The sequence below is a fragment of the Corylus avellana genome, chromosome ca5, assembly GCF_901000735.1.
Source record: "Corylus avellana chromosome ca5, CavTom2PMs-1.0".
NCBI lineage: Eukaryota > Viridiplantae > Streptophyta > Magnoliopsida > Fagales > Betulaceae > Corylus > Corylus avellana.
In genome coordinates, this window is record NC_081545.1 from 35209998 (window position 1) to 35235006 (window position 25009).

At 36.7% G+C, this 25009-nt stretch overlaps 2 protein-coding genes across 6 annotated transcripts; both read right to left on the reverse strand.

Annotated features, from left to right (window-relative positions):
- Positions 1-299: 299 nt before the first annotated feature.
- Positions 300-16660, reverse strand: LOC132180491 (uncharacterized). 5 transcript variants are annotated; one of them, XM_059593338.1, is made up of 19 exons: positions 16503-16660; positions 15403-15760; positions 14173-14421; positions 13404-13594; positions 13114-13285; positions 12302-12439; positions 12059-12227; positions 10622-10746; positions 9894-10070; positions 9539-9649; positions 8481-8600; positions 8187-8343; positions 7015-7178; positions 6653-6739; positions 5467-5795; positions 4855-4936; positions 4494-4633; positions 1749-1998; positions 300-1107 (listed from the first exon to the last, which is right to left on the reverse strand). In XM_059593338.1, the coding sequence occupies exons 2-19, from the start codon at positions 15691-15693 to the stop codon at positions 775-777; spliced, it is 3285 nt and encodes a 1094-aa protein (XP_059449321.1). In that variant the 5' UTR covers positions 15694-15760; positions 16503-16660; the 3' UTR covers positions 300-774. The 5 variants fall into 5 exon arrangements, with proteins under 5 accessions (XP_059449321.1, XP_059449319.1, XP_059449320.1 ...); XM_059593336.1 differs by having other exon boundaries at positions 1749-2022; positions 16503-16659; XM_059593337.1 differs by having other exon boundaries at positions 1749-2022; positions 15403-15765; positions 16503-16659.
- Positions 16661-18709: 2049 nt separating this feature from the next.
- LOC132180842 (probable carboxylesterase 11) lies at positions 18710-23968 on the reverse strand. Its single transcript, XM_059593817.1, has 2 exons — positions 22785-23968; positions 18710-19606 (listed from the first exon to the last, which is right to left on the reverse strand). The coding sequence occupies exons 1-2, from the start codon at positions 23654-23656 to the stop codon at positions 19069-19071; spliced, it is 1410 nt and encodes a 469-aa protein (XP_059449800.1). The 5' UTR covers positions 23657-23968; the 3' UTR covers positions 18710-19068.
- Between the last annotated feature and the right edge of the window lie 1041 nt (positions 23969-25009).

Consider the following 25009-nt stretch of genomic DNA (forward strand, 5'->3'; position numbering starts at 1 on the left):
CCATTAATGCAGTCTTACATGCCCGACTCCATCACCTCATGCAGGCACCGGAGATGGCGGCTCTGCTGCTGCAGAATTCTCCCCTCATTTTCTCATGACAGCATAGCATTATTTGCGTCCTTGGCCTTCTTTCTACCTTTCTGCCTCTCTTTGCTGTGCTAGTTATTTGGAAAGCAATTAATGCTAGGATTGATGCGATTTGTGTTTATGACTCTTTTTAATTCAATATGGTAGAGGGGAAACGGGGATTTGTGTTTGTGCCTCTATGCACGCTGTCTTATGTCTATGGATTGATGCTGTAGCATGAATTTACATGGTTGCTTCATAATAAATTGTTGTAAATTTAAGTTTTAGAAGTCGCTTCAAAATTTATGGATTTGATTTCTCATGTGGCTTGTTTTGAACATTCAGTCCCAAACTATTATCATTCCTCTCTGCTAAGAGCACGCTTTACAAGCCAATACCTTGCTCCCACTGTAAGACACAAAAAGGGCCCCGCCCAAACACATGAAAAACACAAGGGCCCAGCCTATAAAAGCCAGAGATACAATTCGATTCATTTTTGCTCCTTTAGAAGTGTGTCCTTTTCCTGTAAACAACGTCACTTGCATGTGATGATTCCGATAGCAAAACTGTGGTTCCTGGAGTGGTCTCGACAGCACCTCACTCTAATGGACAAGTCGCTGCTATCGGTAGATTATAGATGATTGTGTAGGGGAAATATGGCTCTGGCTGCCCACTAACCAAAAAAAATCTGGCTTTTGAAAAGCATTTTCAATGTCGGTGCGAATGCCTTCGGCTCCCAAGATTGGGCTCCCCCTTCTCCCTGTTCCTTCTCTGTACAATCCTCAAAGCAAAGGAAAGGATGCCAATAGTGGCCATAGGATAAAACACTCTGTCTGGAGCCAACGCCAAGCCAGAGAGATAGGAATAGTATCCAGCAACCAGGTACACAAAGTCGAGTCTCATTTTCCTGCTTGGGACGCCTGGGAAAGAGAGAGAGAAGGAATTGAACTCGGGCTTTGAATTGCAAATACCATGAAGGATGACACCAGTGCAAAGAGCTGAATCCAGGATCCATGGAAAGCTCTCACCAATCCCTATTCTCTGCAACCACGATGAATGCTTTGTTAATGCTAGCGAGGTAAAGTATAAAAAAATTAATTAATTAATTAAAAAAAAAAAAGAAAACGGAATGAGTTTTCTCAAGTAGCTCAGAGCAACATCATGCCTTAGTAACTAAGTAGAAGGTTTTACTTCCAAAGCTAGAACATTTCACATGCAATGTATATCCAAGCGCAAAGTATCCATTCTATAACCTTATTGGCCAAGGCACTATGAAGAAAAAATTCAGGTGATATACCACGTCTATGAATATCAAATATCAAGTCGTCTTATTAATTAAGATTAGGAAGAGACGAGACGACCAGACATATAAAAGCAAATTCAACGCATGCAGGATGATGGCAAACTCAACCTCGTAGAGAAGGTTTTCAGACAAAATTGCAAAGGAAACATAGATAAGATTTTTGGTGACTGCTCGTGTACTTGGGTGGGGCCATATGCATATACGCATATATGAACGCATGTAAGGTTATTTATAGTTGGTTTTAGAACTGAGCTTTACATACATCTTCAAAGAATGTAGGAAACTAGAATGCATTTATAGCAGTGATGGTAATGGCAAGTATCCGAACATATTACAGAGGTAAGCACAGTCTAGACAAGGAAATGAATATCTTTTATACCTGCAACCAAGCCACGAGTGAGGGAACAAACATAAGTGCTGCGACAAAATGCAAAATCAACATGCCATGTCGATGATGGAACATCTCTAATTGTGTGTCGCTGAAACTTTTTGAAGAGTCAAGGCTATTGGAACTCTTCTCTTCCAAAGGCAATCTCCGGTCAGACCTTCCATCAAATTTGGATGTAAATTGCTCAGACCCATCATTGCCTTTATTCTTATAGCCAAATAATTCTTTTCTTTGTGCATGGCTGCGAAAGGAAGCCGTCAAAAAACTGTTACAAAAACATAAGGGAACATTTAGGATCACCATAGTCAAAGGCAATGATCTACATGGAGATTTCAATATTATCTTTTAGAGAAAAGTCCACATATCCCCCTCAAACTATCACCCAATTGACAATGTTTCTCCCAAACTCTCAATTAAGATAATGTTCTCTCCAAACTACTAAAAAATCGAAAATGTTCCCCAATGATGAAAATACCCTTAATAAAATAAAATCAAAATTTAAACAATATTTAAAAAATAAAAAAATAAGCAAGGTGTGAAAATTTTAAAAAATTTCCTTAAAAAAATTATTGGAGTATTTTTTGTCTTATTGAAAAAAAATTTGGGTCATTTTTGTCTTTTTGCTAACCTTGGGAGAACATCGTTAATTTTTTGATGGTTTGGGAGAGACATTGTTAATTGGGTGACAGTTTGAAAGGAGTATGTAGACTTTTTCCCATCTTTTAAAGAGTGGAGCAAACTATATGCAAGAAGCAATATATCCAAGAAACAATTACAATGTATTCATTTCAAATGATAAAATGCAGCCTTAGCTGCAATCCACTTGTAATTACAAATCAGGTAATTAGCAAATGAACAGTAATTGAGTGCATGGAACAATTAGTTAATGGGTAATAGTTTTTAGTTACCGATAAAGGTCAGATCAGAATTCGGTAATAAAACCAACCCCAACCCAAGCCCAATGTTATAGGACCAGCACTTACAGCAAGCCACCTCTCTCTCTCTCTCTCTCTCTGCTCAATTACCATATTTGGTGGCAATCTGCCTAAGAGATGCGAGATTTTGCACCCTCACCGCCAGATCTATTGGCAATTCAGCCACAAGATGCGAGATGTTGCACATCCTTCACCACCCACCAACCACCAACCCTGGGCATCAGTGAGAGTTGGTATCAGAAAGCTGCTTTTGACCCCTGTTGGGTCAGTAAACAGAGTGAAAAACTGACCCAATAGGGTCAATGCCCATCCCTAGTGATTCCTCATTGTTGTGAAAAATTACTGCCACCGCACTAAATACCAAAATGACCATAAAAACCCACTCAAAAATTATAATTCTACCAGAAAAAACCAAGGACCGGTAGATCTGGTTAATTTTTTAGATTGTAGACGCCTTTAGGGTGAGTGTAACTCTTGTATACTTTTCAGTGTATAAGGGCTTTGTTCTTTTCTTTCCATAAAATTATTATTCATGAAAAAAACCAAAGAACATTTCTATATTAATGCGGTATATTAATGCTTTATTCACAAGACTCAACATGCAAAACTCAACATGCATGTTCTATGCTTTCTCCAAGTACGAAGAAATAGAAAGCATGCAGTTTCTCACCTTTTGGAAGCTTTTGAATTTAGAATTTTTCTTTTTCAGGTTCTTTTCATTAACTAAATGGTATTTAAACTCATCGCCAACTCTGCCCCACAAAAAGTCCCTAAGAAGTTTCTCTATACGAATAAGTAGGCTAGTTGAAAAAAGTACTTTTAATCAAGGTGAAACTACAACCCTCCTCAATTTACCACACAATTTGTAATATTCCTCCCATTCTTTCAATTTGGTTAATGCACCCTCGATCCACCATTGGGGTTGCAATGTCTCCCTTTTACCCCTCAAAAAGACAAAAATACCGATAAAAAAACCACACCAAAAAAAAGACATTAAAAATTCAGCATGGTTTTTTTTTCCTAAAATTTTTATTCTTTTATTCTTTTTTTTTTTTTTTTTTTATTTTTTTTACGAAATTGTTATATTATGGAGGATATTGTTGTTGATTTGGGGGTGGAAGACATTGCAAATTGGATGATAGATTGAAGGCGGTAAGTGTAGTTCTCTTTAATCAAAGTGATCCTACCACCCTTTGACAAATAAAGCCGCTTTGAACCTGCCAAATGCCGTTCCATCTCTTCAATAATACCAATCCAAATCAATTTTGCATTAAATGAAGCTCCCAATGGAAAACCTAGGTACTTCATAGGCAAAAAGGATACCCTGCAACCAAGGATACTAGCCAAGCTTCTAGCATCTTCCACAACACCAACAAGATCTAACTCTAATTTAACCAAATTAATTTTCAACCTCAAAACAGCTTCAAAACATAAGAAGAGGCAATGCAGATCGCCAGAGTAACTCTCACAAGTTTATTGACATTCAAGTTAGCTTTTTTCTTTTTACTATGTGATCATTCTTGAGATAGTTTATAGAAAGTGTGCTTTCTAACTTGCCATGTCATTGGGATTTTACTGATATGTGAGCACAAATACTATTCATTGTCCATCAAAGAGACAAATTTCACCATGTCTTTAGCAAAATTCATTACTTAAAAAAATAAAATAAAATAAAAAAGGAAAAAAGAAGCAGCACATATCATACTGTTCAGCAAATCCCAAATGAACAGTCTGCAGACTTATTTCAACATGCATAAAACTATAAAAACAACTAAGAACGGAGTTTAAACCAGAGGCATACCTGCACAGCATACTGTGACAGCTCAGAGCATGAGACAGGAGCAGTACAAATAATCCTAATGCCGGATGAACCAAGCATACCAATGTAATTGCAACTAGTGCTGTAACAAGTAAGGAATTGACTCTTAGAACCCTTACCACCTGTTTCATGATTGGGTTATATCAAAATGAACAAGTCAACATGTCAATATTTGCCCAAAATATGTAAAGAAAACCAAAGCTGGATAAAAACCTTTCTGCCGCCGGAAATGCTTTTCTTTTACTTTTCCCACTTATTTTGGCAGGGCAGTAGAAATGAAGATAACATAATAGTACAAAAGAAATTCTACTCCTCTGCTACATATCAAATTTATTGAGTTCACCTTTAACGAGGAAAAACTGCAGGACAGCTTTATAAACCAGTGAATAAATCTGAAGCAGACTTTTCCTTCCCACACCTGCCACCTGAAAAACATTAGTTCCTACCATTTAGAATATTATTGGTATACTTGGCATCCAGATGAATGACTAGTAGACAGATAAATAAGAGACAATATCAAGCTGTTCAAAAAGGCTTTGTATTTCATGTTAGATTCCCACGAATAGAAGTGGCAACAGTTAAGGAAGTATACTGAAACTGAGTATCATTTAGTATTTTATATATATATATATATAAAAAATGGTATTCAGCATTTTATTCAATAATAAATGGGTTCTCTCTAACAAAACTATGATTTCAATCACCAGTTAGATAATGAGTAAACTATGTTGCAATCATTGAACACTTGAGAAGTTTCCAAAAATAGTTAAAGAGAGATTCTTAGATACTCAGAGCACTTTCCTCTTCTTCTTTTTTCCCCTCTCGTTTTGGTTTGGGGGTGGGGGTTGATTTCTATAAATATTACACAGAATATATCTGCTTATTAAAGTGAAAAACACACCATCTCATATCCTGTTGCATTATGTAATATGATTGGTCAATAGAGCCTACTAACCTTGTCTTAATGAAAATATGTATAAAGGCAGTCACATAGAAGACCAATTGGGTTACTAGAATCAGAATGATAATGGACCCATTTGCAAATAAATAGCAAATCACTGAGACAGTGATGAAGCTAGCAAATGGTGGAAAAGGTTGGGACATCAAAAAGGACAGGAACAAGGAGACGAAAATCGGGACAATGGTGAGGAGAAAAAATGGCAATGGCATTCTCATATTGGATTCCACGGCTGTTAGCATTGAAGGTACTGGCCGATCAAGATCCCAAGCATGTGCTTGCCGCATCAGAGCAAAAAAGATTACAGCAATGGAGAACCCAATTATCTGCATGAATACAGTTCCATAACATGATATCTATCAACTAAACATGAAGCATAATAAACAACAACCTCTAATTCAAAAAGAGAAGGCAAATCAAATGACATCAGTAAAAAAAAAAAATCACGTATCAACATGCACATAACATCTATCAAGGAAACAATAAAGTATAGTAATTTTTAGTATAAGACATAACTAATCATTAGTTGCTTCTCCTGTTAATCCATGATATAAGAAATCGATAAACAAAAGCAAGTGTACTTTTTAATTCGCAACCTTAATTTTCTTTTTTATAACTGGGATATTCGGGGCTTCGCCCCAACTAGATCCCTGGGACACCGTGTAAAGCGCCCCCTTCACACAAGTCGGGTAAAGCTTGGGCTTTTGCTGCGGGCGTGACCCCCAAGGAATTGTTTACACTCAGCCCAAGAAGGGTTAAACCTTAAATTAGATGCTTCATGAGGCACCAGGGCCAAGTGACTTTTTAATTTGTAACGTTAATATATAATGCGTATTTATGTATCTTAGTTGCATATCTTGATGGATAAATAGACTTAGGCGGAAACAAGAATGCACATCTAGGCCCTATATTGTCTTTGTACGGACATGTGTAAGGCAAACTCATCCCATTGTTTTTTTCTACTCATAATTGCTTTTTGTAAGAACTTTTCAACCACAACTTAATTCAAGCCAGAAAACCGAAAATAATCTAATAAAGCACAAAGGTGAACACAAAGATAAGAGGCTGAAGCAATCAGAGACAATGTTTTATGAAATAAGCATCAAAAAACAAAAATCCCAGCCAAGGAAAAATCATGCAGAAAATTATAGCATTATACATCGACACTGTTGAAACTTATCACCTGTGGGCTATACATAAGTAAAAATCTACTGGCAGCTGCAGTGACAGAGACAGCAATGCTTGTTTTATACGAACAATGTGGGTCCACCTGCAGAGCAGCATAGCAATGCAAAACCTTTGATTGTTAACAATGAAGGAAATTATGGAAAAAAACTGTAGTCTGCAACCATTTCATGCAAATTATCATACTCTTGCTATTGTTTCAAGCTTTCATGTTTTTTTAGATCTTTTTTCTGCTTTCTAGCTAGGTGTCTTTCTTGTATACTTTTTGTGTTCTTGAGTTGCATCTTTGCGCTTTTTAATGAATATGTGATTACTTATTAAAAGAAATAAAAATAAAAATTATCTAGGTGGACCTCATACCAGTAAGAGAACAGCAGTTTTTTCAGAATTCCAATTAGAACTCCAAAGCGCTGATGAAGAATCAACGACAATTGTCTCACTGTACAAATTTGGAAATATGTGAAGCCCAGATGTATCATCCCACACAAGTGCTACAGGTGGGAAACAGCGCAATTTACAAAGCCCTGTAATAAATAGAAAGTTCATAAAAACGTTGGTCCACATCCACCAAACTAATGGTCATATTCATTAAAAAGAGGAGGTACACAATATTATGAACAGCCTGAGATCTAGGGCCACAGTCTCTCAACAAGTGAAATCAACATAGATGCCAGCTTTAGTCTCAAGTTTTACCCCATTTAAAACTTCAAGCACTCTGCAAGTGGAATTATGAGGTTAAGAAGTTTAAACCCACAACATATATAGGAGGCCTCCCCAAAGGGAAACAATTCAGAGACTAATTCAACAGATACTGAGATTCACCTCCTCCAACCACCAACTTAAGTGTATGGTGTCTTTTAGTTGTAAAGTTTTTTTGCCTTTTAGTCATAAAGCTTATTGTATATTAACCACTCCTTTCATCATTTTACTCTCTATTGTCCTAACTCAAATCCACACCAATTTAAACACAATACCATGAGTTTATGTGCATTCATACAAATGGAACAATGAAATATTGCATAGAAAAGAGTTATGGAAAATTAATGTAAAAGCTCTGTACATCCTTAACAGATCATTTGCAGCATGGTGTTCCTCAATATGGAAAATATATTTACTAGCAAATTCATAACAACAGTACTTGTTCGATGCATGGTTCAACTTTCAGAAACAAGGATATAGAGTGTCTAGCCAAGACTATGCTCCACTTATAAATGACATTCAAACAGTCATTTTGTCGTGGTCAGCTCCCAGAATTATTTAACATTTGGCATTAAATGCATCCCAGCACACACTGATAAGATATTTGGCAATGCTTATTAAGACATAATCACTCTAAATGGAATAAAATAAATGTGTGAACCTTTTCAGATCGAGAATTTTCATCAATCCATAAACATTAGCAAATCTTGGAATGTGGTCACTTATGCTCCATATAATTCATAAGCACACAAACACACCAAAGACAATCAAAACTATTACAAGGAGAAAATAGAACTTTAAGCTGACTGTTGAAAAAGATATATAGCTCTTACTACTGTTTTCTTCATTTCCGGCCTCTCCATCTTGTAGCCCAGAATTTTTAATTCCACAGCCCACAGTTTTCAATGACAAAGTAACAGGTAGAAGGCCTAAGCTAATGGCAAAAGATAGATTGAGAGCAACAGGATGATCCTCCTTCACAAGCATATCCTGCTTCACATTGAATTTAAGAAACAGTGAAAGATCAGTAAGCTAAGTCATGGAACTAAATATAAAACAGGGATAGATAAATTTTCTAAGATTTCAGATTCCCATAAGCACTTAAGCTACTTCATGAAGATAATAACCTTATGAGAATAGATAGACTGAAGCATCAACACGGATGGTAATTCTATCTTCCCTTCCTCGGGATTAAAGAACTGCCCAACTGCCATGGATGCTGCCGGTGGAGGTCTGCCTGAAACAGTCTGAGCACCAGAATGTCACCACACATTTAACCAGTTTTTTTTTTTTTTAAGCAAGTTTAATTTTTTTTTTTAATATGGTAAAAATATTCATTCATCTCAACTTATTAAATTATTTATAAGGAAGTTACCATATTATCTACAGGCAAAGATGTTAATTAATTATGACCAACAGAAATAAGATGTGTTTAAGTCAATTGAGGATGAAAAAATTCCACAACTTATTACTTTAAAATAAAATAAATAATAACAATTAAAAAAGAAAAAGAAAATGAGGCAAGAATAGACATCCTTAGAATACTAGAGAAGTCCCCAAGGGGTAACTCAATCGGCTGGGAACCAGGCCTCATGAAGCGAAGGTCACTAGTTCGAAGCCCCACCCTTTGTGCAGACATGTCAAAAAAAAAAAGTGATGAAATAAAAGAAGCTAACTATTATTTTACTCATCCAAAAAAGAATATTGGAGAAAAACAATCCCTTACAGCAAATATGAGAATACGATGTTGTTGTAAGAATATACAACCACTTCTCATAACACAAAAGCAGTCAATTACAGAGATTATCATGGCAATGTCCCCAAATGGTCCTTGAATTTAGGAGTTCCAAGAAGACAAATTGAAGATGGAAAAAGCAAAGCAAATAATATGTAAAAAATTTATGCATGTCCATCATTTTGTAAGGAGGCATTACTTTTTCCTCTCTCTTAGAAGGCACGTCCATTAGTAAAAATATATAAAAGGTACAAGCTATTAACAATGTTAAAAAAGCAAAGGCATTGCATGGGTTTCAGATGTATGCTTAGGAAGGTGCATCCAAGAGATGAAAGCAAGTATCAAACAGACAAAAAAAAAAAAGTTTTACTAACCCCTCCAATGCAGATATAATTATGACATTGAAAGTGAAAAATCGTCATAAAAAAAAAAAAAGAAGGTTAACAATACCGGACGAGGTGCAACTGAGATTGTCAGAAATCTGAATCCACGCATATCCTCTGGTCCCAACCAGAATACAGCAGATGGAGGAGGTTGTTCAGTCTGACTGCCAGGTTCAATCTAATAAACATACAGGGGGTTCAGAAATATAAGTATGCCAATCACATCAGCTGACAATTCTGTTAGTCCTACCAGTCACTGATAGCAGTGAAGTGTTAAACCTCCCCACTTCACAAAGTAAAACAGATTTAACCCAGACAAGACACAAGATCCATTTCAAGTTAGGAAGAAGCATATGGTATGGAAACCAACACGTTCATAAAGGTGAGTTCTAAAAGAACGTCTTGAAAACAACAGTTAGTACCTGTGTCGGGGCTGGTCCTGATGGAAGAGGCACCATCTTCGATGTCACCTCGAGAATCCTGCTACTCAAAGGCAAGTTTGAAGTTGACATTCCCTTTTCTGGCCACAGATGAAGCCGAACCCCAGAACATGGAGCAAGGTTTGTCACAAATATGAAATGGCTTTTACCATTAGACCCCTACACCACACAGATTGAACTATGAGCAATTTTGGCTAGGAAATGCAAAAAATACAAACATAAGTAATGAATGATATCACAAAAATGAACACACAAAAGAGGACAAAATTGATCTTTAAATGCCACCGCTATAGAAGATAATTGAGCTCAATTTTTAAATCTCAGAACTTCAGAGACCTTTTGAGAACTACTAGTTAATTCAACTCCCAAAACAGTAAAGTTTTACCAGAGACAAAATTTTGACCTTCTAAGCTCAAAATTACAAAAATAATCTCAAGGATCGAAACAGCATGGCACCAATTTTTTATTATTTTATTATTTTATTATTTATTTATTTTATTTATTTATAACATAAAATAAAAAATAATAAAAATAAAAAAATAAAAAATAAAAAAAAACACTTGCCTTCAAGCATGAATCATGAAAAGAGGGAAAATTCAAAATGAACTCTAAAGAACCAAGTATCTCAGCAATCAACTGTAGGGAATAGAATAAACACAATGAAGTAAATTTCTTTCACAATTGCATATAAATGCTCTGGAGAAGCTAACCAGTTTCTGTATGTCCAACCATCTCCTCCGACCATCCATTGCTAAAACAGTGACAGTGGTTGTCTCAATGTATAGATCCCTATCAAGGCCATCATCACTCCAATGAACGTTGCTGGGACAAGCAGCTGAAACATGCAGTAGAGATCCCACAGCCATGATATACCAGCCCAGAAGATTTTGAAATGATTTTGTATTTCATAAAGGTAGTAAAAGAGATGACAGTGTATAATAAAAATTGAAATTTTATGACAATAATGCATAACTTTGACTCTCGTATCTTATGCAAGGGACCAATGAGTCCCCCATGGCATGAAACTTAAGTTTTCATGGTATAATCTCAGAAAGCACATTCTTGCATGGTTAAATATGAGAAGATCATAACAGTACACATTTGACAGCAATAACAGCTTAACTTCAAGCCTCTTTATGTTTCGCGTAAAGCATAATTTCAAATCTCTGTAGTTTTTTTCAACACTGAGAACTACAGGCATATGCTTTTCAGCCAAAAATATTATCATATGGGTACTAGTATGCCAGATGTTCAATTATTCAAAAACGCATACCCATTTTTCTCTCTTTTTATTTATTTATTTTTTTTCAAAAAAATAAAATTCAGTCATAGGCACTGGATACTGTTAAAGTCTCGTTGTCCTTAAAACAGTAAAGATAAGATGGCAACCAAGTTCGTCATGCAATAATTGCTGACAATACTACTACTCATACTATTAACCAAGCATCAATAAACGATTGCTTCTTCATGAGCTCATTATGAAATCAAAATTTGTTTATTAGGGAAGGAAAACACCACCAGAATAAGGATATATGGAAGGTGCAACTGGGCACTAAGCCTGTTGCTCACGACAACTGATATTACAGAATCTCATTTAGCTATTTGATAACATAAGATAATTACTCAAAGTAATATACAAAACAATTTTTCAAATTAAAGTGTTTTACAGCTACTATCCACCAACTAAGCGCCAGACTGGATATATACGTCATTTTTTGTTTCCTTGTTTTTGTCCCCATGAAGCAAAAAAATTGTAAACTAATAACTTTATTGTAAAGGATTTCAGATGTTCCTTAACAGCAGCATAGTATGATTCATGATGGTTAGAAAGAACAAATGGTAACTTTAGTTCAACCATTTACTAACTGCTTTCCATTAAGAAAGAACAACAAAGCTAAAAGAAATTGACCATTCTAGTTCACTGAGGATATAAGTTACTGCTTTAAATGTCACCCCCTAAGAATTACATAATATGAAGAAATTATCATGGTTTAAAAGCTCAAACTTTTATACCAAATCCCTTAGAGAAGATCAATTCTATCAGCAAGTTTGCTTCAGATTTAAAGTAAAAATGTCCCAGAACTTTAAGCCAATTGAAATGTGCACAAGTGCAGTTTTCTGAGAGCAGAAAAAAGAGAGTATAATACCAGGAACATGTTTCGGCTTTTGAGATGCTATGTGTGATTGCATCATCCAATCAAACCTCTGCGGTATGCCACTACGGAGCATTCTTGTGAATATTGCAAGTCTCTTTTGAGTGTCAGGAAACGGTTGGCCTGTTCTGGAGTCTATCAAACTCAGAAGAGTGTGCGACACCTAGATAAGAACATAGACATCAGAACCATTTAAAGATATGTTAAATTTGAGTTCAAGAATTGAGTTGCACTCACTTGGACTACTAGCTGATTACACCATAGGATAGCCTGATGTTCCATTGACAACCACACATTTTTCATGCCAGTACTACTGATCATAAAGCCATTGGTGGGAGGCACAATACCATCAAGGGATTCTAATTTTGTCCGTACCTGAAAACAAAATGCAAAACAGTTCATCCAACCAAGTTAAGGAATAAATAAAGCATTTATATAAAAAATGAAGGTACAGCAAAAATAAAGCAGAGTTAACTTGGTTCATCAACCAATAAAAAAGAGTCAACTTGCATTGACCATGTTACATGAAGGATCCACAACAAGCATAACAAAAAAGAAAAACTAGCAAGCAGCGACTCTAGTGTATTTAAAAAAGAGCTTCATGCCTAATTAATTTGCCGGATCCTGCATGTCAAAATCACTTTTTTTATAAGTAATTGGCCCCAAGGGGAGGAGGGGGTATGGGAGATTCGAACTAGTAACCTCCGCTTCATGAGATGTGGTCTCCAGCCAATTGAGCTGCTCCTTGGGATTTGCATGTCAATCACTGTTTCTATTGACCACTCTTTTATAAGTTTCATAGTGAATTTGACCTATGAATTTTCTCAAAATTATGTCAACCAGTAGAGACTACAGAATTATAAGAGCAGATGGATGTAAAAAGGACTGACACATAGATGAAACACTAAGCCAGATCCTCATGAGATCTAAATTACACACAGTTGAGTTCTGGGCCATACAAACATATAAAACATCCTTCTCAATTTAACTAGGCAAACATTTTTGTGGATTATCCACTATATCCGAGCTAAAGATGCAGAGATATCTACCTGATAATCATGATAACCACCAGAAATGGAGACAACGACAACATTAGAGAGTTCAGGACCAGATACATAACGTCCTGTGCGAGTGGTTTGGGCCTCATATCCCTTTCTCCATTGCTGATTTACATGAGCAAAGTAATGACCCAAGGAAGGTTGCAGTGCCACAGGTGGTAATCTGAATAAAATAGGAGACCCTGTTAAACTTGGATCATACAAACAATTTGTAAAACCAAAGCCATTTTGTCTTCATTAAAAGGACAAGGAAAAAAACTCATAGAAGCCACAAGACTCACTGGTGTGGGCTTGAAAGTGTAAGAACAGTTTCAACTGATGACTTCCTCAAGCGAGGATGGACAATAGCAGCTCTAGCAACAAAACCACCCATAGAGTGGCCAACTAATATAACACTTTTTGGCAAACTCCCAGAGGTTGCAGCACCTTCTTTTGCTCGAACATCAAAAGATGCTTTATACTGATCCAAAATCTGCAAGCACAGCCACACATAGCTATTTCACAAATTGAGAGACATGAACAAAAAACCAAGCCTCCAACAAACTAAATCTATCTTGAAGCCATTAGGCGGATGAGTGAGGAAACTAACAAGTAGCCCCAGTTGAGGACAAGAATTGACAGAATCATTAAGTGCCACTAAGGTGTAATGTGATCGATCATGATGTTGGTGAGAAGATAAGAGGAAGACAAGGAGAGTGTACTATGAAGCTGTGGAAAAAGGTTATAGTGGCCACTAAGAAGTACATGCTTCTAAGTTCGCTGATAAAGTTTTATGCCATTAAGCTTAATATTGAGAAGTACTGTGATAAGGTTCCATGTTCTCCAATATTATCAAATACATATTGTTAGTCCAATTACAAAGTTCAATGCCATTTGTCTTAATTTTCATTTAGACTTTCCTGCTGTGCATTACTGAAAATATGTTAAACAAAAATTTGATCTAAAATCTCTGCTAAACAGCAAATAGGTTCAAATCTCAGTACATCTTATCATCCAAATTTCATATGCTATTTGAGTAAATAGTACCAAAAAAGATATCAAATTTCATACCCTGTGAATGGCATTAACAACATATTCCGTGTGTTCTTCAAGTATTCCACCATCCATTGCAGAATGTTCACCTTCAAGATCCACAGCAAACCAGTCTAGCTTGCAAGTATAGTGGTTGGGTAATTGAAAGCCAGCTTCATCAAAATCTAATCCTCCCTCTTCAGGAGTTAGGAAGGCTTCTTGATAAAATGTACGCTCAAGAGGGCCTCCTTGAAATGCCCTATCAGATTCTGCTGCCACTGATCGTACCTGTAAATTGTAATAAGGATAAAACAACCAAAAGAATTTGTAAAGATATAAATCTTGACAATAAAGGTACTCAAAATAAATCATATATTTTTCTATTATATAATGCATACTAGAATTCCATAAATACTAGACTAGTAATAAGCCTGGATTTCAACAGGATCCAGTCTACCTTATGTAAAATCTCTACATTCCTTCTAGAGACAAGCAAATATGTGTCATATCATATATCAATTATTAATGTTGTATAGACAATTTTGGTATATTATTAAGAAAGAAAACATTTATAAGCAAAGAAAAATTGAATTGGGATCAGATCTACTTACTTCAAATTTCAGCTGTTTTAACTAGATTATAAAAATTCAAGCAGTTAACATAATACCATACCACAATCCCTCACCAATTCAGCAAGATGGGTCAGATTTATATTATGATCCAACTTATCAACAAGTCCCACACTGAAAACCTCATTCAAGTGTATACAAGGAGTGAAGTTAAACAATCACCATGCACTAATAATGCCACTTGGCCAATGCAAAATTTGAAGGGTAGTCAAGAAAAATAAATTTGGAAGTAAGAACTATCAAAGATGTCCCAAGTCTAACGCTGGACACATTTGGAAGAACTATACAATATCCATCAAATGTTATAATTATGAGAGTGAGTCTGGGAGAAGGAAAGAACCTGCTAAACTTAGGGGGGAAATTAAATTAAATTGTGCATTATGCTAAGAAAAGATTACCACTTCCTATGCTATATTGTTGCAGCAGATCTTGCATCATATCTTGTGCTATGAATGCAAATATCTATTATTAATTCCAATTTGAATTACTTTCAGTAGTATTTAGAAATTCAATTCTTCTTCAATAAGATTACTAAAAAAACATTGAGCACCACCGAGACTAGCTTTTGAAAGGCTAAATAACTAAGCATTTTGAGAACATTCTAATAAAAAATTCAAAGAGATCATGAGGAGGACCTTGCCTGTTTGTAGCTACCACCATTTCCTGGAATGAAAAGAACTGGAACACCACTAAGCTTCTTAAGGTGCTCCTTAAAATCTATCTTTCTCCATCCTTCATGGTACAAATACAATCCATACTTTGCCGATGATACACCTTCCGGTGAGGAGATGGGGATGTATGTTGGATACATATATGTCATGATACAACCATTTGAAATAGGTTTTAACAAGCCATACAAAGCAACAAGACCAATCCATACGGCTACAACAACAAGAGTCACTATTCTAAATTTGGCTCGGAAGCCTTGCATTGTTGGATCAACCTTTTACTCCTTGTCCACCTTACTTTGCATATCTTTCTGCCCGGACCAAGAATTACTGCCCTTAACAACAAAAAACAAACAAACCAGCAATCAAACTTTCAGTTACAATAATTTTGTCCAAAATATCAAAATTTCACAATGCAAACCAACCATCCACAACACTCAAAAAAATTCTTATATAACCATCCATGAAAACGATTTCAATCCACCAAAAGAAAGGACGCGACAAAGCATGTCTCATTCTCTTTTCTCTTTCTACTTCGTTAGCTTTGAAGAAATCAACACCAACACAAACTTGTATAAACTAATACAACATCAAGCTTAGGAAACAATGATAGCGAAACAAAAAAAAATCCATTATAAACATCACCAAAACTACATTGTACAGCCACAACCATCCAAACAACAGGCACACTTATATCGAATCAAAAGTAAGTCCAATCAATCTAAGAATCGCACCAAATTGACAGCCCAAGCAATTGAGCAGGTTGCTGCTTAGCAAAATCGAACACAGCCTAAGAATCATGCATACATACATACACACACGCGTGTGCATGCATACATACATAAACACATCAGGTTAAGCTCAATCTATCGCCATCCAAGGTTCCAAACGCGTATTCAGAAGTTAAATAGTGGAAAAAGTTTGCGTAAAATTAGTTGGTAAGATCGAATTTCCTTCAACTACAGAGAGATCTGTTGTGAACAAAGTTAGATTGTCAAGTAAACAGTGGGCATTATTTAGATAGAGTGAATGGATCTGAATCACGAAAGTAGAACGTGAAGGAATTTTTTACCTAATCGGAGAATCACCGGGAAGTTTTGGCCGATTATAGCTGTACGATTGAGCTTGTGGAGACTTATCGGGTACTGAGAGGTCTACCGCAGTGTATTTTGGTCTTTAGGAGGAAATGGGAAAAGAAATGACGAAATAAGAAAAGATGGACATGTGTCGTACTGGGTTGGGTCGGATCGCGTTGAAATGAATATGTATATGTAAAGGACCAAAGGTGTTTGAAAACGGCGATTTTTTTTTTTTTTTTTTTTTTTGTGTGTTTATCAGATTTTCATTTTTATCTCTAGAATCAGAGTTATATATTTTATAAAATAAAAAATAAAAAAATTATACTACTAAAATTCAATTATAAATTGTTTTAAGAATAATTCTATTTAGTAAACTCTTGAACAATTGTTAAATAATTGGATGACATGGCAGTAAAAATCAGTCTTTAAGTTAGCAATTGTACAAAAGTCTACTAAATAACATTACTCTTAATACACTATATATGTATCTAGGGTCGCCTCAACTAATATATGAGTATATTTTTTTTCATATTGTTAGTCGATGTTCAAATCTTCTAACACACACTTGGTGCTAGGCTGATGAACAATTCAAGTATTTAGGATTTATTCGTACGTTAGTAGTGTCAATATAATTATGTGATTAGTGGTATGTATGGAGTTTTTTTTTTTTTTTTTTTACTGATGGATTTAACATTTTCTGTTTTGAAAATTTCATTGTGATTTAAGAAATTAACTTTTTGTAACAATATGGAGCTATAGCTTATTCAACTAACTAATATTTGTAGGATAGTACTGCTTTGATTGTGTCAAACATCTTGTAAATGCTTGAGTCAAGTTCATATATTATCTAGTTGGAGTTTTTGGAATAGGATCATTTGTGTTTCAAGTCAAATTAAGATAGAATTATTTTATAGTTAATATTTTGTTTTACTGCACTACGTGTCAATATATACATCATTAAATTTATAAAATATAATATATACTACGAAATGGTCATCTTCATTTCACTTCAAATAAAGAGAATCCTTATCCAAAATTATGAAATATAATTTACATTGAAATAAATTCCCTATTGCACACACTCCCCGTAGAACAATAGAATTTGTAATCATTACCAACCAAGAAATATATTATTGATCCCAAAGATCTGAACAATCATACATCCATGCTATCCCTAGATAGAATATGGTTGATGAAAATTGCAGTACTGCAGTTCTCACTTCTCAAGCCTGCCTTTTAAGGAAAGTAGGATCCCAGTATGATTGCAAGCCATCTTCCTGGTTCTCAATCACGAAATGCTACAAAAGGATGCCTTCAAGAACAAGTACAGTGTATCTCATAGTATATCTTTCTTCTTCTTTTCTTTTTTTTCATTAAATTAAAGGGACCCTTAGAGCTATGACTTTTGGAATGATATTATGATAATAGTAAACACACGAAATCCCAAAAGCAAATAGGAAAAAATTTCAAAACTAGAGGGGGCCATGACCCCCGGCCCTCTTAGTGCGGGCGAAATATGATTGGGCAGTTGATTAACCGACCTACTGGTTGCCTGGTAGCCCCAAAGCCACGGCCCCAAAGTCACCATCTGAACTTGCTCCCTCAAGTGCTTCCAGTATTGGGGAATACTACTAGCCAAACTGGCTGGAGTGCTTTGTACATGACCAAGAAGTAGAGACCCAATAATCTCTTGTAAGCCAATCATTTGTACCTTCAATCAGAAGCTCCTCTTCAGCCTCTTTATGGTTCCCAAGCAGTGGAGGAACCAGAAAGAGGCACTGCTTATAGTTTTAACTAAAGCCCCCAGGAAGCAATCTACCATGTAATTGGATATTTATAATTGAAATGGGAATTATTTATCTCCCTTCCAGGCTGAAAGCATACAAGGGGAAAAAATAAACTTGTCTTGATGGGAGAAAGACATACAGCAAAACAAGGTGCACCAAGAGTACTCGGAATTTCACTAAAAATTCTTCTTGCCCTAGGTGTAGTCACCTGTTTGCTTGCTGTGATTATAAGTCTTTTTCATTCTCAGTTACCCAAGGGCCAATAAATGCTCACTAGTGGGGGAAGAGGCTATATTGGACATTGTAGATGGTTCAATCAAGCTGGGTTTTGCGGGGAGGTTAAATTGTACATCTATAATGGATTCAATCCAGTGATGTCCCCAAAACACACAAGAGAGAGAGAGAGAGAGCACTTCCTTGAATTGAACTATATTGATGAGCGGTAGAACATCATAATACACTGGAAAAATTTGACAAGAACGTCCGAATGCGGCGTTAGTTACTTGAACAAAAGGTAAATCCATCTCACAGTCTCAACTAAGTCCTACTCTCAGACGATTTATCTATATTACAAAAAGAACAGATGGGATAAGGAGTAAATATGAAACCGATAACAACCCAACAGATTAAGGAGCCAGATACAAGCTACGCATATATCATAATCCCAAGGTGATGGCAGCCAAGTATTGATCTCTTGTTCATCTTCTAACAGAGCAAGAACAGGAAAATGATTATCCTGCTGCAATGTCGTCTAGATTTTCCTGTATCCTACTTAATAAGAGAATTCATGACCTCTAAGAGAAATGTATTTCTTCACCCAAATGGCAATATCCTCAGCGCAGGCCTGAGCTTGTGGGGTCTTGAGAAGCATGTCAAGGGTAGCAAATTCATGAACCGCGTCCTTGTACTCAAGAACAGGAGCATCGACATTTACCTTCCGTAGCTCCTCTGAGTAAGCAATTGCCCGATCTCTCATCCAATCATGTTCTGCCACCACAGTTAATGTTGGAGGCATGAGTTTTAAAGGAGGCCCTCGTCCTGTGATTAGGGGGTTGGCAGCTGGGTGATCCAGACTAAACTCTTCCTCGGGTAAGAACAGTTTCCACGCAAGTATGCACATAGCCTTGTCATAGAAGTAGGAATTCGCCAACTTTATCTCAGAATGTGTGGGGACACTTCCAATGAAGAATGGGTATATCAGGACCTGTGCCACCACTTTGACAGGATCCAGACGCCTGCCTGCCTCTACAGCTTTCCGAGCCACGTAATCTGCAATGTTTGCACCACAGCTAACACCAAGGAGAACGCATCTGTTTCAATAAAATGAAAAGGGTTAAGAGATTTGATGAATAGCATTGCAAGTTGAGGGTGGGTTTATAAACGGCTAAAAGGGAAGCACTTATAGCAGTGAAGTTTTTCTTTCGTTTTTGTTATAAGTAATCGAGATATCATTAAAAGCATAAAAAGCATGGCCAAAGTATGCAGAGAACGCCAAGATAGAAAGAGAACAGTAAAGTTTTTAAAATTGAAAAAAGTAAAATCACCATTAGAAGCTAATTTTGTGAATGTTACCTTATCTGGCAACATATCAGGACTGCAGAATATTATATAAAGCCTCCTTTTTCCAGGAGAATAACTACCTAACTGACATACCATTTATAATTAAATATACACCATAGGCAAAGGAACCACATAGTCAAAGGGGTCCAAAAGCACGCATAGCATTTTGAGCAAGAATTGTATCCAAATTTCCAGTTCTACTCGTGGAAAAATACAGCCTGAGCCCGGGGTAGAACTAAAATTTTAGGTGGGGGGAACTAAAAACAGATATTTTTTTTGGGGTGGGGGGGCATAAAATATTAACTTTGGGGGTCTATCTCCTATAAAACATATAATTAAGAGGAAATTTTAAAATTATGGGCGGCAGGGTTACATGTAGTTCCGCCCCTGGATATGGTAACATTGTGCCAACTCTAGCATATAAACAACTTTTTTCCTTTTATTTTTTCTGTTTAAACATTGGCAGGCTTGGTGCGCATGCAAAGCCCAGCAATGGAACCAAAATAGCAGTAAACAACCAACATAAACCACAACGAAGAAAGATTGAGCATAAGGCAGCAAACTGTGCATTATACCTTTCAAAAAGACAAGCCTGAAAATCTACCACCTCAATCATTTGAAGTTACAACACGAGTAAGTCTTCATCAATATTCAATTCTTTGACATGGGCTTTTCTGTTAGCAGTTGCTAGATATTTTCGTTGGATTAAGTTGCATTTGTTTATCTCCTGTCTATTCAGTATCTAATCAGTGTAAAACAAATTACTTGGACAATGCAATAGAACATGAAAATTAAGGCCTCAGGATAGAATCCATGTTTTTGGGTTGTATTCTTCAAGTTCACCAATTATGATTGAAAAAACAAGTTATCACTACAAGAAAGCCAAAAAATTTCTCAAAGAATACAACCCAGGTAGAGCCTTTCGCTTTTAATGATAATTCTCTTTTCAAAAGCCAGTAGAAAAGACTTACAATAACTATCTCCCTAAAGTGGTCTATAGAAAGTCCCAATGACCTCGCATAATCCTGAGCCACTTTCACAGGAATGTTGAACAGAAGAAGATAATGGATTTTGATACTAATAATGTTGTTAACACTTTTAGTATAAAGGGATGATGTGCATCATATACTAATCAAGTTCAGTAAACCCTTTCATCAGACTGTGGGTTAAATACTCAGTTCTATAACTAAAATGATATCTCAAGTATATTATTGGCCAAGCAAATATTTAAAACAAAAATTAAAAAGGCAAACAAAACACAATAAATCTCTGTCGACTACAAGTTTTTCATAGTGGGTTTGCAAGCTATGGTGGGAAGTATATTTTCTTCCCAACCAATTACCTTCAGTACATAATTTGTTTCATCTAGATAAGCAGCTGCTTTTTTTTTTCTTTTCTTTTTTTTTTTTCTTTTTTTTTTTCTTTTTTTTTCTCTTCACAGAAGAAAAATAAGTCAAAAAGCACAGCATGACCTAATGAAATTGTCCGTATAATTTCCTTTAACAAAACCATGATATATGATGAATATAACGAAAAATGTGTTTAGTGCTTTCCTACTAATCCTAAGTGCCTGCTTTCCTTCACAGGCCCAGGCCATCACCAGCCCAGAGCAAAAATAGAAAGCACCACAAATGTGTTTGTCTAACACAATCTTAGTCCAAAACCAGGAAAGGTGCCTCCTAAAAGGGCCCTCAAACTTGGACTCTCTTTCTCCATATTCTAATGTTGGTTAACCATTTCTTTTGCAATTACTCCACGCTTTGCGATTTGCACATTAAAATGAACTTGCTAAAATCCAAACTTTTTTTTGTAGTTGATAATTTTGTTAAAATCCAAACTTATGCAACCCCAGAGGATTGGCTCAAGTGGTAAGGGCCTTGGTCTTGGTGGCATCTCTATCAGGTCTAAGGTTCGAATCCCCTTGAGTGCAAACAATTTCTAAGGGCCACGCCCGTTGACAAAGCTAGAGTCTTACCCGATCCGTGTGGAGAGGGCGCTTTGTACGGGTCCGAGGTTTACCCAACAAGGGTGGGTACTCGAAGTAGCTCTGTCTTTGAGGGGTTCCTCGTCAAAAAAAAAAATACAAACTTATGTAAATGGAAACAAAAAATAACCACTCCAGAAATTGTTAAAATCCAAACTTTTGTAATTGGAAACAAGCAAAAGCCTGCACTATTCTGAGACTGTGCTAACCCTCACTGGTGCATGGTAGTCTAAGCCAGTGCCAGACCGACATAAACAGCTCATAATATAGACCCAAATGAGATATCACCACCAGGCAGAATCTTGGGAACAATGTCATAAACACTAAAGTAAACCTCAGAGATAACATGCATCACTATTTTTAAATGAATAAATATCCTATTTTAAGCATGGGTTATGAAATTTAATACTTTGGTTCATTTAACACGCATGTTTACAACTTCATCATCATTTCAAATCATCAGCAGATTCATATAAATTATAAACACCATTCTAAACTTTTACTTTACCCGAGCAACACCAGGCCTTTCTTAAGTTGCACATTTTATCACCCTGTGATTTCAAATCTAGAGCCACTATACGCCAAACCAATGATCTGCAAGCATTGTTGCGCACCAGAAACGCAGATCAGAATGACAATCCAACTTTCCAGAATCTAAATCCACAACTGAATTACTAAAAGCACATCACTAATACAAATCGAAATTTCATCTCTTATCGAATTAAATTACACTCCCAACTTCACAGCCTCACAGGATCCATTTCCTCAAACTGAATTGCTAAAAGCGTGTATATAACAACTAACACGACTCAAAATCACATCTCGTACTGAATCAATTCTATTGCCATCAGCAAACTATATTCACCAATCATATTAACTTACGAACAATGCATATATTGAAATGTAAGCATTCTTAAAAAGCACGATGAGACTGAAATTGTAACCTCGATGGATCTCCATGCGCTGCCAACCACGGCTCAACCATCGACGCCCCGAACGTGTCCACAATATGCGACTTCTTAAAATCGATGACACCACTAGCGTCACGCGCATTCCCCATGGACTTACTACACTCGGCCAAATTCGCCTGCTTCCCCAACCAATTCAACACCTTCAGGCCATCCTCAAACGCAGCCGGGAACCGATTCTCCGGTGCAAGCCGGTACCCCACCGCCACGACGATCACATCACAGAGCTTCGCGATCCGTCGGCAGAAGAAATCGTTGGCCGCCGACTCATTACTCCCGCTCACCCACCCGCCGCCGTGGAACTGCAACATCACCGGAAGTCTCCGGCGATTCTCCTGCGATGGAGAGTACCCTCTATACCCTCCGCCGCCGCCGGAGCTCGACATTAGATTCAGCCCCTCCATGTCATTGGCCGAACCGTAGGAATACCTAGGCTCTTCCTTAGGGTTGCTAGGAATGGTCGGAGGGCCATAGCTGTTACGGCGAGAAGGATAATAATGCGAATTGGGAGATCCGGAAGGACGATGATCGGGATCGGGATCTGGTCCGGGTCGTTTGGCGGTGCGAGGTTTGGGTTTGGGAGGCCTGGAGTCGGGTTCAGGCGGATTAAGGGCGGAGTCCGGGAGAAAGATCCGTATGGAAAGGGAAGTGAAGGGGTCGATGTGGATGTCCTTGGTGGCGACGCCGTCAGCGAAGGAAGGGTTGGCAGCGGCTACGGTCTCATCCGGGCGGGAGGTAACTCCGAACGGGTCGGACTCGTCGGGCGGAGACTGGATCCGGTTCTGCAACCGGTGCTTCAAGAGGAACTTGAAGAAAACGCTGTACAGCTTCACAGCTACGCTTGGCATTTCCAAAACGCAAAACTCTCTCTCTCTCTCTCTCTCTCTCTCTCTCCACCAGGTATGTGTGTGTGTGTGTGGGTTTCAAATTGTGAATAAATTCATTGCTAAATTAGGGTTAGGAATTTCGGTTTCTTTATCTGTAAATAATCAGATGAATTTAGGGTTTTGTAATTTGAAGATTGCTTGAATCTAGCCCTTCAATGGCGTGGTGAGGTTTCAGATAGAGAGAGAGAGCGAGAGAGAGAGAGACGGGTTTAGGTGCGTGATGGACATACAAACATGCAACTTTACGCTGTAGTTTTGGCTTTTTCAAAATTTTTCCTTTTTCTTTTCAGTTTATAAAATATTTTGCATTGTTTTTGGTTTTTTGGATTTCCGTGATGTGTCAGGGGACTTATCTCTGCTGCGGTGGCCTTAATCATATGTGATTCATTTGTACGCAAACGCAAACGCAACCGAATGATTGATCTTTTTTAAAAAAAAAAACAAAACGAACGGCCTAAAAACTCTCATATCATTTCAAAAATATCTTCTCTTCACCGTGCTTCTCTTTGCCACCTCCCAAATCACCGTCCAACTCTTATCCTACTACCGTGATATGTTTGATTGAAATTTGAATGAATAGAAACAAATGATATCTAATATTTTTTTAAAAAAAAAAAATTAAATAATCAAAAATTTTATATAAATATATTCAATATTTAATTTAATTTTGAAAACAGTGATTAAAATTAATCATAACCTCACAAGTCACACGCATTAGATCTGCGAGTGTGACGACATGTTACCAAAGAAAACCCAACAACGTTGCCTATCGCGCCCGATGACATGGATTCCACTGCTTCTTTTTCTTTTCCCTTTTTTGTTTTGTTTTGAGTTGGTCGTCAAGAATTCCCGAACAAGGAGTATAAAATTCAGAATTTCAACAAGATTAGCAAATTTTGATCTTTACCAATGCTGACGTGTAAATTTTTAATGTTTAATCAAATTCTGCCCAATCAGATTTTTTCAATAATATGACTATGACCCGATCACATTTGGCTGCTCACAGAAAGTTTATCATGTCATCATTCAACACGCAAAGTTTATTTCAACTTTCTAGAACTTAATGGGAATGCCTCTCAAATCACAATCTGCTTATAATTTTCCTTTCTCATCCGTCAACATGAAGAATGTCTCTTTTTTTCTTTTTTTTTTTCTTTTTTTTGAAAGGGAGAAAAGGTTATAATAAGAGAATCTTTTCCACTCTTAAGTCGGATGGACAAGAGAATGGATGATCCTATGGAAATACTTCCGAATACAAGGTAAAAAGCAGCCAATTTAACCCAACAATGTGTTATAAAATTAACACTCCTAAAA

Bases quoted from the DNA above. Each gene is read 5' to 3' on its own strand.
- LOC132180491 (XM_059593336.1), bottom strand. From the start codon at position 15,693: ATGCAAGGCTTCCGAGCCAAATTTAGAATAGTGACTCTTGTTGTTGTA. The intron at 12,440-13,113 runs GTAGATATCTCT...TTTTGTTTTCAG, and splicing joins GTGGTTATCATGATTATCAG to GTACGGACAAAATTAGAATC. The intron at 4,937-5,466 runs GTTAGTAGGCTC...AATGTTTTTCAG, and splicing joins CATATTTTCATTAAGACAAG to GTGGCAGGTGTGGGAAGGAA.
- LOC132180842 (XM_059593817.1), bottom strand. From the start codon at position 23,656: ATGCCAAGCGTAGCTGTGAAGCTGTACAGCGTTTTCTTCAAGTTCCTC. The intron at 19,607-22,784 runs GTTACAATTTCA...TTATTGAAACAG, and splicing joins GCGCATGGAGATCCATCGAG to ATGCGTTCTCCTTGGTGTTA.